Here is a 15,906-nt window from a genome sequence, read left to right as displayed (position 1 = left end):
ACGGGAACAATTTGCACCCTCCCTCCCCACTTTAACTAGACATAATCATTTAGGAACTAACACGTCGTTCACGTAATAGCTGTCATTTTAGTAATATGATGTTGGAACTACTCCAGAAAGGGTCCAGGAGTGATTTGTGGAACAAAGTACAACAGGGACGGAACCTGTTCATCATCTACAATGGGGGTAGGATAAGCCAGCCTAAGGATCTATCCAGGGTCTTTGAAGGACTGGAGCATGGCATCCCATTCCATTGCAATAGGCCTCCTATGTAAACCCTGGTATTCATCTAGCAGTAGTGCACCACGCTCAGCAAGATCCCACTCCTTAATCTCCATTGGGAGACTAATGGCACAGAGTGGGACTTCCACCGCTTTGTTAGCACTCGCAGGTGCTCAGTCAGCAGTATTGCCAGGTCAACAAAACACATTCTGGCATTTTTCGGTCTGGGGATTAGCCCAAGTATGCATTTGAGATCTGAAATGATGGCTATGACCTGAGCCCAGTAAGAACGCTGTTCCAATTCAAGAAAGAGTTAAAGACTCACCTCTTTAAAGATTACTTCATCGCAAAGCATTAACCATCCATATGAGAAACTGAGTTGTTGGTTGAAGGGGTTATGTGCCCTTCTCAAGAAACAGCCATACTTCTTGTCAGGGTATCAAGCATGTACCCAAGCACACGTAAATTTCAATTTAGAGTTTTCAAATTCGATCACACATAAAACACAATAAATGAATCTATAGTTTCTTTCTTTTTTCTTTCTTCTTTTTAATTGATCTCAAAGTTTTCCGTTTAGAAATAGTTACCAAGCCAAAAAGTGTTTCGTCGCCTCAGTATGATTGTACATGTGACTTGTTCACGGCTGAACACATTCGCTATATTAAGGTTTATAGGGAGGCGGTAATTCCAAGCCACACTAATCCTGTGGCATGAGGGGAATTCCTAATATGGGCTGTAAAGTCGATTTCATGATAAATTCATAGCTTTGCAATCATAGTCTTAAATCTGTAGACTGTATCATAAGCGTGCTGCTGAAAAACTAAGCCTTCTCCTCACGCCGGACTCCAAATGCGACTTCTTGTCAGGGTAAACCACAAAAAAATCACTGGATTAACCTTTGCTTATCTCTCTGGTAGGTTGGATAAATAGCAGTAATTTCTAGAGGGACGGTGTAATGTATTTATGCAGCACTTGAATAGTAATTAAGTAAAAAAACAACATTAGAAAATTCCACAGCAATTTACAAAAGTAGAGTACATTTAATAAATGTTTTGATTTCAAATCAACAAAAATTCAATCAGTAAAACTAGAGTTACTCATTTTTAAAGTTTAAAGTGTAAAATAGGACTTATACAATCAAAACGCCAACCATGAGCATTCAGTCATGCAAGACTGGGGCAAAGTTAAAAGTTATGGCACACCGCTATGGAGGGTGGTTTGAATACACAAAGTGGATAGGGCTCGTTCTCTGCTTACCTTCTTACTTAAAAAAATCTTTAAAGAAAAATGTTTGAGAAGTTAAAGTTCAGCAGGGGAGTCCAAATAGTAGGTATTGTCATTGAGGAGTCATTGGACAGAGTTTCAGTGAACTTTTTTGCATTCAGGATTAGTCGAAAATCTCCAGTAGGAAGAATTGGGCTGTAGCCGACAAGGGCTCCACCAGGCCGGATGCCCCTTCTGCATGGAGCAACTGAACAGGATTTGATGCTGCGGAGAAGTACGTAGTGGATGGTGCAGTAAAGTCAGTCTAACTGGTGATGCAACTTGGGTGGATCGGAAATAGGTCAGATCCGGTCTCCGCTTGGTTCTCAGAGCACTATATGGATGAACATTTTTAAAGTTTCAAGTTTTGGTATTGGGCTATCTAGGCACCATTAGCACCACCTCTAAGGGTCCAGGACTGGAGGGGAACAACTTGCAGGTTCAAGGCTCAGGCTGCGTCTAGCTGCAGGTTCAAAATAGTTAGAGCGTTTTCTGTCCCTGAGGCTCTGATCAGGAGGCCGGCCAACTAGCTCTTGGAGTCACTCTGGAAATCCTTGAGCAGCAAGGTAGTCCTCTGGGGGCACAAGGCAGGCTTCAGGCAGCAGGGCGAGCCTCTTGGCGCAGCAGAGCAGTCCTTTAAAGTACACAGCAGGCCACAGGCGGCGTGGCAGTCCTCGGCGAGTCCTCTGCAGGTCCTGAAGTGACATGAAGAGTGAGTCTGAGTGTCCTCATTTTAATCCTGGTGCCAGCTTTGAAGTGGAAGAAGCTTCTAGAGTTTCCCACCCAAAGATGGTATTGGAATTTCCATCCTCCCTGCCCCAGTTTCACAACGCTAGTGTGAACTGATCTCAGGTTATGCTCAGGCAACTCCTCTGCAGTTTAAGTGGGACTGTGCACAAACCCCCCCAACTCTGGTCAGGATGACCCATCAGCCCAAGTACACATATTGTGTGGCTGTCTGGGGGCATTACACAAAGGCCAAGTGAACCTAGTAATGTGATATGGGAAGTAGGCTGCAGGCATCAAATGGTTAGGACAAGAAAATGTAAACTTTCTAAAAGTAGTATTTTTCTGGATTGTTAATAAAGAGAATTTTTTAATTGCAATTCCTTAGACACCAAACATGACATTTCTACCTTTCCCGAAACACACATTTTCACTTGTAAATGTAATAAGGTAACCCAATGTTAAATTATAGGAGAGGTAGGCCTCACTGTAGTGAAAAATGAATTTGTGAGTTTTTCATTACCAATTCATTTTAAACTTAAACGTATATGTCCATTTTTTTTAATACAATGTGCCCTTCTGAATAGCCTATTTAGAGCCTACTGTAGGGGTGACATGTATTAAAAAGGGAGTTTTAGGCTTTGTAAAAGTTTGATTTTGCCAAGTCGAATAAGCAGTTTAAAGCTGCACACAGGCTGCCGTGGCAGGCCTGCGACATCTTTTAAGGGACAAATAAAGTGGATGGCACAATAAGTGCTGCAGGCCGACTAGCAGCATTTTATTTACTGGCCCTGAGTACATGGTATCCCACTTTACTAGGGACTTATAAGTAAGTTAAATATGCCAGTCAGGTGTAATCCAATTTTACCCTGTTTTAGGGAGTGAGTGCACAATCCTAAACACTGTTAAACAGTGGTAAGGTGCACAGATTCTTATAAGCCAACACAAATGGGTTCAGAAAACAGGAGGGGCAAAGGCAAAAAAAATCTAGGGAAGACCCTGCAGAGAGTAACACTTGTTGACTTTATACTTGTCTTTCACCTTATGCACCACCCCTTTGCCTTTTGGCCTTGGTTCACGCTATAGAAATACCATGCACATGTATACATACATTATGCATATAGTGACAGTTCAATCCCTCATTCATCGAACTCTGGTAGCTATGTTGAAATAGCTCTTCATTTAGTAAACATATTTCAAAAAGAGCTGCTGTCTCTCCATATTAATTTGTAGGGAAAAAGAAGGAATAGTCAGGATAGGCTGGAGGTGTTTTTTTCTTTTTTCTCACCTTTTATCTTGCTTCCATCTTTCTATTATGGATCAAAGCAAAGCAAAGCAGCACCTCTGCCCTCTGCAGGCTCCAGGTCTAATAGCATTAGACAGGCTCCACAGCATTTGGCTTCTGATTCCATCATCGTAACTTCTCTCTCTTCTTTTTGCAGTGACGTATGTCTTGAAGAGCGACAATCAAGGTCTGTACTATGGTAAGGGACATGTCTAATTTTTAGTAGAATAGGTTTATCGTTCATTGGTGTCGAAAGTGTGGTAAAGCATTCTTGTGTCACCTTTTTCAATCAAAAAGAGAGCAATGATCTGATGTACACCTTCACCTATGATGAATTTGAGCATCTGGTGTGAGAAAACTCTCCATTTAGAATACATGCCGGAGATAAGTGTGGTAATAATTTACTCCATGTAGATTAACATGGCATATGCACCAACATACAGTTAACTTTCATTGGTTAAACTCAGTGCTTTATTTGTAAAATATGAAGTCCAGGTGCTCACATTTTTGTAGGATGCCACACCCACTCTCCCGCCTCCATCCATATCCTCAACGGGCTCCACCCTCTTACTCTGTTTGTCGCAGACACATTAATATTACTCGGGCAGAACAGCAATCAGGATTGTGCTACAGGCCATTTACAAAATAACAGACGTGGGCAACAAATGAGGGGTGCACTTTTCCAGGGACGTAGCTCAACCATTAAACAACATACTTCGCTTCGCACCACAGTACTAGCGTGTATTAAAATTAAATCATTACATACTTTTCCTTTTGGTTTTAATTAGAGGCTTGCAGCTGCGTGAGTCAGGGCGACACACGCTGCTTGCTTCCTGAGTTGACTCGACTGACTAGCGCTGCTGCAGTTGCACAGTACTCTTGAGCGGGTGAAAAGTGGGGACATTGTTCTGATCTGCATTGGTCCAACTCCTCAAGAGGAAAGATGATTCAACACCAAGGAGGAACAGACGGCGCCGCGTGCTCCCATTCCCTAGCAGAGTAGCTGCTAATCTTCCTTGGGTAGAGTGGCACCACAGAGGAGGATTCCAGTTTTGTGTTAATCTATGGAATAACATTTTAAAATCCTGGTGACCTGAGCCTCTCGCCTCGCTCTGGCAAGCTACCTTCATCAACCCCAAGCTTATCTTTGGCTTACCTATGCCAAGGCTAGTCAGGCAGTAATCGCTTTCCTTTTTTGCTTAAAAGTTGACAACACTTGCATCTTCTGCGCTAACTGGCCATTTGTTGGTATTTGGCAAGCAAGGCCTGCGGCATACATAAGATTTATGAGAGATGAATAATATCTCTAAGCTTTCTTAACACGAATGGGACATAGCTAAGTGCCCATCCCAAAACTGCCCCAAAATTATTGTCATATATTCATTGTTATGTTATTTGCCTTTATCTATTCAAGCCCACACACCTGTTGATGCAAATTGATTTAACATATCAGAAAAATTCTTTCCGAAAATGCTGACCAATTGGTTACAAAACCAAATCTTTTTGAGACAAAATAAATCTGTGTGGAAAAACACATCTTAACACTGTAATGAAAATCAAATTGCAATAACGCCCAAATAATTTGCAATGACCAACAAAAAAGACATGATAAAAAATAAATAAATTATGAGCAAAACACAGATTTCTAGCACGAATGCATCATTTAGTGGCAAAAAAGACACTTTGCTCCCTGACTCACTCGGGTTTGTGACAAATATATGTTGGCTTCTATCCGAAACGATGGGAATATAAAGAGTCCAGCGTGGCATAAAACCCGGATGCCTCTGCATGTTACATGGGTCAACACAGTGCACCAGGACACAGTCCGGGAGAGTCCCTGCAGTTAGCTGGAAACCCGGCGATGTCATAAGACAGATGGAGCTTTATAATTTGTGAACTACTATTAATGTGTGACCTTCCTGTATCTGAGGCGTACTTGGAGGGCTGGAAGGTGCTGTATAATGTGTGCCGTGCATGTAAAGTGCTGTGCGGTGTCATGGTAGGTGCTATCTGTGTAACATGATTGAAAAGCGCTGTGCGGTATGAGGGAAGAAAGTACTGTGTAATGTGTACCCTGTTAAAAGCAGTGTGAGATATGAGTACAGAAAGTCTACTGTATGTAAATTATGGTGTCGTCTATGGTAAGACGGTGCTACAGAATGTGTAAACTGTGCTTAGAGCGCTGCGAAGACTGATAAGTTATACTGTAAATCAGCCAAACAATTTGGATTTACCCTGCGCCCATCCAGCGCCTTAAAGTCGTTATGTGGCGTCTGATGGAAGTGGAAAGGTCGGTCCCTTCCTCCTTACCCGCCCTCAGACGAGTGTTACTCAGATGCAAATACAGCCCGTGGACTATCAATCAATCAATCAATCAGTGAATTTGTAAAGTGCGCTACTCACCCGTAGGGTCAAAAGGCGCTGGGGGGAGGGGGATCCGCTACTGCTCGAAGAACCAGGTCTTGAGCTGTTTCCTGAAGGAGAGATGGTTCTGGGTCAGTCGTAGGTGGGTGCGGAGGGAGTTCCATGTCTTGGCCACCAGGTAGGAGAAGGATCTTCCTCCGGCGGTGGTCTTGCGGATGCGCGGGACGGTGGCGAGGGTGAGGCTGGCGGAGCGGAGGTGGCAGGTGGGCGTGTAGAATGTGAGGCGGTTGTGGAGGTATGTGGGTCCCATGTCGTGGAGAGCCTTGTGTGTGTGGGTGAGGAGTCTGAACGTGATCCTCTTGCTGATGGGGAGCCAGTGCATGTCTCTCAGCTGGGGAGAGATGTGGCTGAAGCGGGGGGTGTCCAGGATAAGTCGTGCAGAGGCGTTCTGTATGCGCTGGAGTCTTTTTTGTAGTTTGGCTGTGGTTCCAGTGTAGAGGGTGTTTCTGTAGTCTAGTCGGCTGGTGACGAGGGCCTGGGTGACCGTCTTCCTGGTGTCGGTAGGGATCCACCGGAAGATCTTTCGGAGCATGCGCAGGGTGTTGAAGCAGGATGACGAGACGGCGTTGACTTGCTTGGTCATCGTGAGGGAGGATTCCAGGAGGAAGCCCAGGTTGCGAGCATGGTCCGTTGGCTTTGGAGTGGAGCCCAGGGCAGGGGGCCACCAGGAGTCGTCCCAGGTGGAGGGGGATGTTCCCAGGATGAGGACTTCCATCTTATCTGAGTTCAGTTTCAGCCGGCTGAGCTTCATCCATTCCGCGACATCTTTCATTCCTTCCTGGAGGTTGGCTCTGGCGGTGGCGGGGTCGTTGGTGAGGGAGAGTATCAGCTGGGTGTCGTCAGCGTAGGAGATGATGTTGAGGTTGTGTTGGCGTGCGATGGCTGCGAGGGGGCTCATGTAGACATTGAAGAGGGTGGGGCTGAGCGAGGATCCTTGCGGGATGCCGCAGATGACTTCGGTGGCCGCGGACCGGAACGGGGGAAGGCGGACTCTCTGGGTTCTGCCGGCGAGGAACAAGATGATCCATTCCAAGGACTTTCCTTGGATTCCGATGTTGCTGAGGCGCTGTATCAGGGTGCGGTGGCATACGGTGTCGAAGGCTGCTGAGAGGTCCAGGAGGATGAGGTCAGCTGTTTCCCAGTTGTCGAGCAGGGACCTGATGTCGTCGGTGGCTGCGATGAGGGCGGTCTCGGTGCTGTGGTTTGCTCGGAAGACGGACTGCGAGGGGTCGAGGGATCCGTTGGTTTCGAGGAGGGCGGAGAGTTGTTTGTTGACGATCTTCTCGATGACTTTGGCCGGGGAGGAGCGAGATGGGGCGGAATTCTTGAGGTCCGTGGGGTCCGCGGTGGGTTTCTTCAGGAGGGCGCTGAGCTCGGCGTGTTTACAGCTCTCTGGGAAGGTGGCGGATGCGAAGGAGCTGTTGATGATGTTCCGGAGTTGGGGTGCGATGATGGAGTCGGCTTTGTTGAAGATGTGGTCGGGGCAGGGGTTGGTTGGGGAGCCGGAATGGATGGTGTTCATCGTGTGGGTGGTATCTTCGGTGCTGAACGTCGTCCAGGTGCGGAGGGTGGTGGTGGGGGGCACCGGATCGGTGGTAGGGTGCGCGGTCTGTGCGCCAAAACTGTTGTGTATGTCGGCAATCTTGCGGTGAAAGAACGAGGCGAGTGAGTCGCAGAGGTCCTGCGAGGGTGTGATGTCGTTGTTGCAGGCGCTGGGGCTGGAGAGCTCTTTGACGATGCTGAAGAGTTCCTTGCCGTTGTGGGAGTTGTTGTCCAGTCGTTCTTTGAATGTGGTCCTTTTGGTGGTGCGGATCAGTTGGTGGTGTTTGCGGGTGGCATTCTTGAGGGCTGTCATGTTTTCTGTAGTCTGGTCATGGCGCCAAGCTTTCTCGAGGGTACGGCAGGTTTTCTTGGAGTTTTTGAGGTCATTGGTGAACCAGGAGGCTTTCTTGCTGCCGTGTCTGCTGGGGGGGGTTCTTCAGTGGTGCGAGGTCATCGGTGCAGTTGGTGAGCCACTGTGTGAGGTTGCGGGCTGCTTCGTTGGGGTCTGTCGTGTTGGTGGGGGGTTCTGGCTGAGGGAGGTGGTGAGCTGGTCGGCGGTGATCTTGCTCCAGCTTCTGCGGGGAACCTGTTGAGGGTGGTTGTGGGTCGTGGTTCTCCTGAAGTTGAAGTGGACGCAGCTGTGGTCTGTCCAGTGCAGTCCGGTGGAGTGGCTGAAGGAGATGTGCTTGCTAGAGGAGAAGATGGGGTCAAGCGTATGGCCGGTGATGTGGGTGGGGGTGTTCACCAGTTGCTTGAGTCCGAGGTTGGCGAGGTTGTCCAGCAGGGTGGCGGTGTTGCTGTCATTGTTGTTCTCCAGGTCAAAGTTGAGGTGTCCTAGGAGGATGTAGTCTGAGGAGGTAAGGGCATGCGGGCTGACGAAGTCTGCGATGGCTTCGCGAATTGTGTGCGTGGTCCTGGGGGTCTGTAGACGAGGGTGCCTCTGAGGGTGGTCTTGGGGTCGGTGTGTATCTGGAAGTGAAGGTGTTCGGCGGCGGTGAGGGTGTCGTTGGAGTTGGTCGTGATGCGGATGGTGTTTCTGTGGACGATGGCGATGCCTCATCTGGCTTGGTTGAAGCTGTCCTTCCGGGCGATCTTGTAGCCATCCGGGATGGCTATGGCGATGTCGGGAGCTGAGGAGGCGTTCATCCATGTTTCTGTGAGGAAGACGACGTCTGGTGATGTTGTGTCGAGAAGGTTCCAGAGTTCGACGGCGTGCCTGTGGACGGAGCGGGTGTTGAGCAAGATGCACTTAAGGTGGTCGTTGCTGGAGCCTGGCTTGGTGGGTGCGGTGCAGGATCGGGTGCAGGTGAAGTTGCAGGCGTGGCAGGTGAATGCTCCGTAGGTGCGTTTCGGGTTGGCTTGGTAGAAGGCTGGCTGTTGGCCGGTGTTGAGTGCGTGGAGGGTGGCGTCTTCGTATCTCTGTCGGGTTGGCTGGCTCCGGCGGGGTCCAGGGGTTCTGGCGCTGGGCACGGTCCAGGCGTAGACAGGCTTGCCTTTGGCGTGCCTTCGGTGCGCAATCCGCGTGCCCGCCTCGCGCGCCCGCTCCGCTGGGTATTGGTATTCTGGTGAAAGAATGTTTTTACATATATCCAATGACCACTGCGCCTTCCGGCCTGGTCACCCCCATGCTCCTGTGCCTGTGCCTGCTCCCGCAGCCCCAGCCTCCCGAGGGCCACCGAGCCCACACCAGCCTCCCGCAGCCCCAGCCTCCGGAGGGCCGCCGAGCCCACACCAGCCTCCCGCAGCCCCAGCCACCCGAGGGCCGCCAAGCCCGCTCCAGCTTTCCCGCCGCCCCAGCCCGTGGCCCCGCCCCCCCGCCAGCCGATTGGCTCGCGCTCCCGCCTCCCCGCAGACCCTCCCGACTGGCTCCCTTCTTATGACGTCCCCAGAGCGACCGTGCAGCGGACGCGCGCAGCGGGAGCACCGATTGAGCGCCGAAGGTGCGCCAAAGGTAAGCCCGTCTATGCCCGTCCGCGCCTGGACCACGCCCAGCGCCAGGACCCCTGGCCCCCGCAGACCCCAGCCCACCCGCCGGACGTACGACGCCGCCACCCTCAACGCACTCAATGCCGGCCAAAGCCCAGGATGCTACCGAGCCACCCCGAGACGCACCCACGGACCCTTCTGCTGCAACTCCTGCAAGTTCACCTGCATCCGGACCTGCGCTACTCCAGCACCAACCAAGACCAAGACGAGCAACAGCAGCAGCCACCTTAAATGCATCCTGCTCAACACCCGCTCCGTCCACAGACACGCCGTCGAGCTCTGGAACCTGCTCGACACCGCAGCCCCAGACGTCGCCTTCCTCACGGAAACCTGGATGAACGCCTCCTCAACGCCCGACATTGCCATCGCCATCCCAGATGGCTACAAGATCATCCGAAGGGACCGCATCAACCACACCGGAGGAGGCCTCGCCATCATCCACAGGAACACCATCCGCATCACGACCAACACCGACGACACCCTCGCACCCGCCGAGCACCTGCACTTCCAGGTCCACATCAACCCCAAGACCACCCTCAGAGGCACCCTCATCTACAGACCCCCGGGACCACGCACACAATTCAGCGAAGACATCGCTGACTTCATCAGCCCGCACGCCCTCCCCTCCGCTGACTACATCCTCCTCGGGGACCTCAACTTCCACCTGGAGAACAACAACGACCGCAACACCACCACCCTGCTGGACAACCTCGCCAACCTCGGACTCAAGCAGCTGGTCACCACCCCCACCCACTACGCCGGACACACACTCGACCCCGTCTTCTCATCCAGCAAGGACATCGCCTTCAGCCACGCCACCGGACTCCACTGGACGGACCACAGCTGCGTCCACTTCAGCTTCAGAAGGACCACGATCCACCACCACCAGCAACAGGTTGCACGCAGAAGCTGGAACAAGATCACAGCCGACCAGCTCGCGACCGCCCTGAGCAAGAACCCACCCACCAGCGCAACGAACCCCAGCCAAGCGGCCACCAACCTCACGAAGTGGATCAGCGACTGCGCAGACGACCTCGCCCCTCTGAAGACCCCGACTAGCAGACCCGGTAGCAAGAAAGCCCCATAGTTCACCGACGAACTCAAGAGCTCCAAGAAGAACTGCCGAGCCCTCAAGAGAACCTGGCGCAGAGACCCAACACCGGACAACATGACTGCCCTCAAGCTCGCCACCCGAAAACACCACCAACTCATCCACGCCACCAAGAAAACCGCATTCAAGGAACGACTGGACAACAACGCACACAACAGCAAGGAACTCTTCAACATCGTCAAAGAGCTCTCCAACCCCATCGCCGGTAACAACGACATCACCCCTTCACAAGACCTCTGCAACTCCCTCGCCTCCTACTTCCACAACAAGATCGCGGACATACACAACAGCTTCAGCACTCAACCGACACACGCCACGACCGAACCACCGCCCCCCACCACCACCCTCCGCGCCTGGACCCAGATCAGCACCGAAGACACCATCCGCACGATGAACTCCATCCACTCCGGATCTCCTACCGACCTCTGCCCTCACCACGTCTTCAACAAGGCCGACGCTGTCATCGCACCCCACCTGCGAGACATCATCAACACCTCCTTCGACACCGCTACCTTCCCGGAGAGCTGGAAGCACGCCGAACTCAGCGCTCTAGCCATCAGCCGACCCCACCGACCTCAAGAACTACCGCCCCATCTCGCTGCTCCCGTTTCCTGCAAAAGTCATCGAGAAGACCATCAACAAGCAGCTGGCCGCCTTCCTTGAGACGAACGGATCCCTCGACCTCTCGCAGTTTGGCTTCCGGGCCAACCACAGCACCGAGACCGCCCTGATCGCAGCCACCGATGACATCCGAGCTCTGCTTGACAACGGAGAAACAGCGGCCCTCATCCTCCTAGACCTCTCCGCGGCCTTCGACACTGTCTACCACCGTACACTAGTGCAGCGACTCAGCAACGTCAGAATCCAGGAGAAGGCACTGGAGTGGATCATCTCCTTCCTCGCCGGAAGGACACAGAGAGCCCGCCTCCCCCCGTTCAGATCTGAAGCCACCGAAGTCATCTGCAGCGTTCCTCAAGGCTCCTCGCTCAGTCCAACCCTCTTCAACGTGTACATGAGCCCCCTCGCAGACATCGCACGCCAGCACAACCTCAACATCATCTCCTACGCCGACGACACCCAGCTGATTCTCTCCCTCACCAACGACCCCGCCACCGCCAGAGCCAACCTCCACGAAGGGATGAAAGAGGTAGCCGAATGGATGAAGAACAGCCGCCTGAAACTGAACTCGGACAAGACGGAAGTCCTCATCCTGGGATCCTCACCCTCCGCCTGGGACGACTCCTGGTGGCCCCCCGCCCTAGGCAGCGCACCCAAACCAACAGACCACGCACGCAACCTGGGCTTCATCCTGGACTCCACTCTCTCCATGACCAGACAAGTCAACGCAGTCTCCTCGTCGTGCTTCAACATCCTGCGCATGCTACGAAAGATCTTCCGGTGGATCCCCACCGAGACCAGGAAGACGGTCACCCAGGCCCTCGTCACCAGCCGTCTGGACTACGGCAACTCCCTCTATGCCGGAACCACCGCCAAACTCCAGAAAAGACTTCAGCGGATCCAGAACGCCTCAGCACGACTCATCTTGGACATCCCCCGTCGCAGCCACATCTCCGGACACCTGAGAGACCTGCACTGGCTCCCGGTCACCAAGAGAATCACCTTCCGTCTCCTCACCCACGCACACAAAGCCCTACACAACCAAGGCCCAGGATACCTCAACAGCCGCCTCAACTTCTACGCTCCCAAACGCCAGCTTCGATCGACCGGCCACGCCCTCGCCACTGTCCCCCGCATCCGAAGAGCCACCACAGGGGGACGGTCCTTCTCCTTCCTCGCCGCCAGGACGTGGAACTCCCTCCCGACCCACCTCCGCCTGACCCAGGACCACCTCGCCTTCAGGAAGCAACTCAAGACCTGGCTGTTCGAGCAGTAGCGGACCCCCCTCCCCTAGCGCCTTGAGACCCTCTGGGTGAGTAGTGCGCTATATAAATGCTTTGATTGATTGAATGTAGCATTAGCTCTCTGTGTTTGCTAATGTGACGTGCAGAGGAGATAGGTCCACAATAAATTCTTGCCTAGGCTACTGGTGTCGCAAACACATGGTTATTACTCGAGTAGCCCGGCAATCGGGATTGTACGGCCGTTCATTTATATGAATACAAGAGAGCGCAACAAACGAAAGGTGCCCTTTTCCCTGCACGCTGCTTCATACTACAGTACTAGCGCATGTTAAAGAAATGAGTACTTACTTTCCCTTTTGGTTTTAATTAGAGGCCTGCTGCTTGCTCGAGTCATCGCGACACACGCTGCTTGCTTCCTGAGTTGACTCGACTGACTAGCGTTGCTGCAGCTGCGCAGTACGCTCTGGCGGGCAAAAATTGGAGACATTGGTCTGATTTGCGTTGGTCCGTCTCCGAGAGGAAAGATGATTCAATGCTAAGGAGGCACGGAAGGGGCCGGGCTAATAACTCATTTTTCAATTGTTGGGGCCTCACAAAGGCAGTTTAGGGCGAGAGGCCACGGCTCCAAATGTAAATATTTTAGGCACAAATCCATATTGCGTGTAGACCCGGCCCTATGAAATAAGTGGCGGTGCTAAGCACCGGAAAGCACCGGCACAAATTAAGCACTGGTTAAACTGCTGATCTTGGAACCTTGGGACGTGATTTCTAATCATGGCTTCAGCATTTGACCAAAGATGACGTTTTTCTGGGCAACATGTGTTATGGCCCTGGACCTTATAAATGTATTTTTTTTAATTATCTATAGTATAATCTATAGTATAATAAATATGTGTCCAGTTTCAAACCCATGATGCCCTAATTTCTGTAGTCTGATTTCGTCTGAACCCCATGTGTCATATTCAAGCATTGCTTCATTGATATTCATTGTAGATGTTTTTAAGCTCATGAAAAGCCAAAACACCTATATAAATATTAGCCAGAATAATCAATGGCATCCATAGGTGAAGCATTAGAGGTATATTTAAACTGGCAGACATTGATCGCTTCCCATTTGATGGTTGCCTGTCTAGCTTCACTGTGCCCTGATTGAGATTCTTGTAAATCTCTCTAGATACTCTGCCTTATGTGGTCTGTTCTATGTGAAATGCCTTAAATAACAAAATGTGGAATGCCAAGAGTGTATGACTTTTGAAACAAGTAATATGTGATTGCACTTGTGTTTACTAGTATGAATTACCTAGCTGTTGCATAATACATATCCTAAATCCCATATGCATCTGAGTTTGTGGTATGATCCATGGAATCTCTAGTCGCTGCCTGCAGTTTAACCAGAGATGCAAAGCCAAAACAGCAACTTATGCAGCACATTCTCTGTCAGTATAATTTGGATCCATTTGATATAGAAATATCATTATTGATGAAATGTGTGGATTTTGCTAACTATGTGGTAAACAGTACAGCCACAAAATTACCTAAATCTACTGATTCTCATGATTGCCCATTGTTTTATTAACAATTTATTCAAGAAAGGTAAACACAGCCTCAACATTTGTTAGCTGCACTTTGAAGAAAAGTGGGTTTACAAGCTTACAGCCCCAAAATAAACATGTAATATAAAAAGTACATAACTTGTACTATGCCGAATGTGGTCATATATTGCCGTGTCAGGGTTCTGGTGACATTTGCAAACCAGTCAGCCTTCAGCCTCATTGTTTATGATGTTACCAGAACCCTGGGATGGCAATGTTACACCATAGTACACAGTTACCCTTTATGTATTTTGTATATGATACATTTATATAATGACCTTTATTTTTCATCAACGATCTTCCATTATATATTAACCCTATTACCATGTACTCCTCCAGTTTGCTAAGACGTCCAATGGGCTCATTACTGTTGTCATGTTTATGTGCAAATAATTAAATTTTAAATAGACTTAATGACAACACATGATTAAATATCAACATGTGACCATGTAATGGATTTTCCTGTGATTACTGGCAGTGTTACAGTAACACAATCGCTCTGTGCCCATGGGTGTCGATTCCCCAAAGTGATATGAGTAGTGGAAGTGGCATCACATACCCTTTGAACATAATGACTTAACAGGGAGTACAATCATGTGATCATTGACCCAGATTATTCCAGTAAGGCATGTCACATGACCCTAACATCACATTCATACTCGCTTACATCCACTTGCACTCATTCTTATTCATTCTTACTCACTCATGTGCATTCACTCTTAATCATACGAATACTCACTTATACTTAATGACGCGCAGGCTCGGGTTTACAAATGCTTTGCACATTGCTTGCATCACTTATGTAATGCAAACCCGATACCAACTGTTGAGGTGCGGTTACAAAGCAAATTCTGATTGGCCTTTGATAGTATCCCAAAGTAACACAAAATTGCACTATGCACTGCGCGGAGTTATTTTGTATCAAGTAGGCATTCAATGGATGCTGCATAAGTGTTTCCGTGCGACCATCCATGGGTTTTGACAAACATTTCAATCCACAAGAATTGTTAAGAGAGGGATTTGTTCCAAAGTATTATAACTTCTTGAGGCAGGCTTATGAAAACAATTCTCCTCTTGTTGCAAACTTTGTAGTTAGTGTGCAGCACATAATCAAAATTGAGAAAAACGTTGACGCATAATTTTTTTGCTGGAATGGATGCTCTCCATTAAAAAAACGAATGCTTTAGATAACGCACATACCGTAGCACTATGATGCAAGGTATGTGCATTGTCACATGGCTGCCAAAAGTGCACCAGCGCACAGGACGGAAACATTGCACCACATTAGTCGATGTGTTGCTTTTTTTCTCTCTCTCTTTTACATGAGAGAGCCCGGCACCTTTTGTGCGGTATTGCCTTGTGTCACATAATAGTACATTTGGGCCTAAATCGCTAATTTTCACTCACACACACAGATGCTTACAAAGAAAGGCACATGCTCACCAAAGATCCTGTTCCAGCCAAGACTGCTCCTTTTTTCATTACACTAATAGTGAATAATAGATTATTATTCACTATTAGTATAAAGAAAAGCGGGACAAAACAAACTAATACGGCGGAGCCTCTCCTGTTTTCCTGGCACTAATTTTGCCACTTCTGTGGCCAGGGGTCGCAAAGTCAGTGGCAGGAGTCACAAGCAGCATGTGCGACCCCAGCTGACCCCTAAATGATGCCATGCCTGTTCCTTGCTGGCATTACCATATGTTCCGTATGAAAAAGCTTAGCATTTGCAGATGTGTCCTGTTAAGTCTGCAGTGGCACTTGTGACCATCGCTTTGGTGGATTAACCCAAACTTCGAATCCTGCCGTGACTGCACAGCACTTGAGATGGGTCCAAGTGATCCTGGGGCTGAATGTCATGTGAACTGGAATCATTCATAGACGTTATTGCAC

General features: G+C 49.6%; 1 protein-coding gene across 4 annotated transcripts in view; it reads left to right on the top strand.

Annotated features, from left to right (window-relative positions):
- HPN (hepsin) overlaps positions 1 to 15,906 on the top strand; it is a 445,048-nt gene that overhangs the window by 312,290 nt on the left and 116,852 nt on the right. For all 4 annotated transcript variants that reach the window (XM_085616009.1, XM_085616008.1, XM_085616006.1 and 1 more), the window contains one exon: positions 3,654 to 3,695. In XM_085616009.1, coding sequence (XP_085472135.1) covers positions 3,654 to 3,695 — 42 coding nt within the window. The remainder of the gene's footprint in view (positions 1 to 3,653; positions 3,696 to 15,906) is intronic.

This window comes from Triturus cristatus, chromosome 7, assembly GCF_964204655.1.
Source record: "Triturus cristatus chromosome 7, aTriCri1.1, whole genome shotgun sequence".
Taxonomy (NCBI): domain Eukaryota; kingdom Metazoa; phylum Chordata; class Amphibia; order Caudata; family Salamandridae; genus Triturus; species Triturus cristatus.
This window is presented reverse-complemented; position numbering and strand designations above follow the sequence as displayed.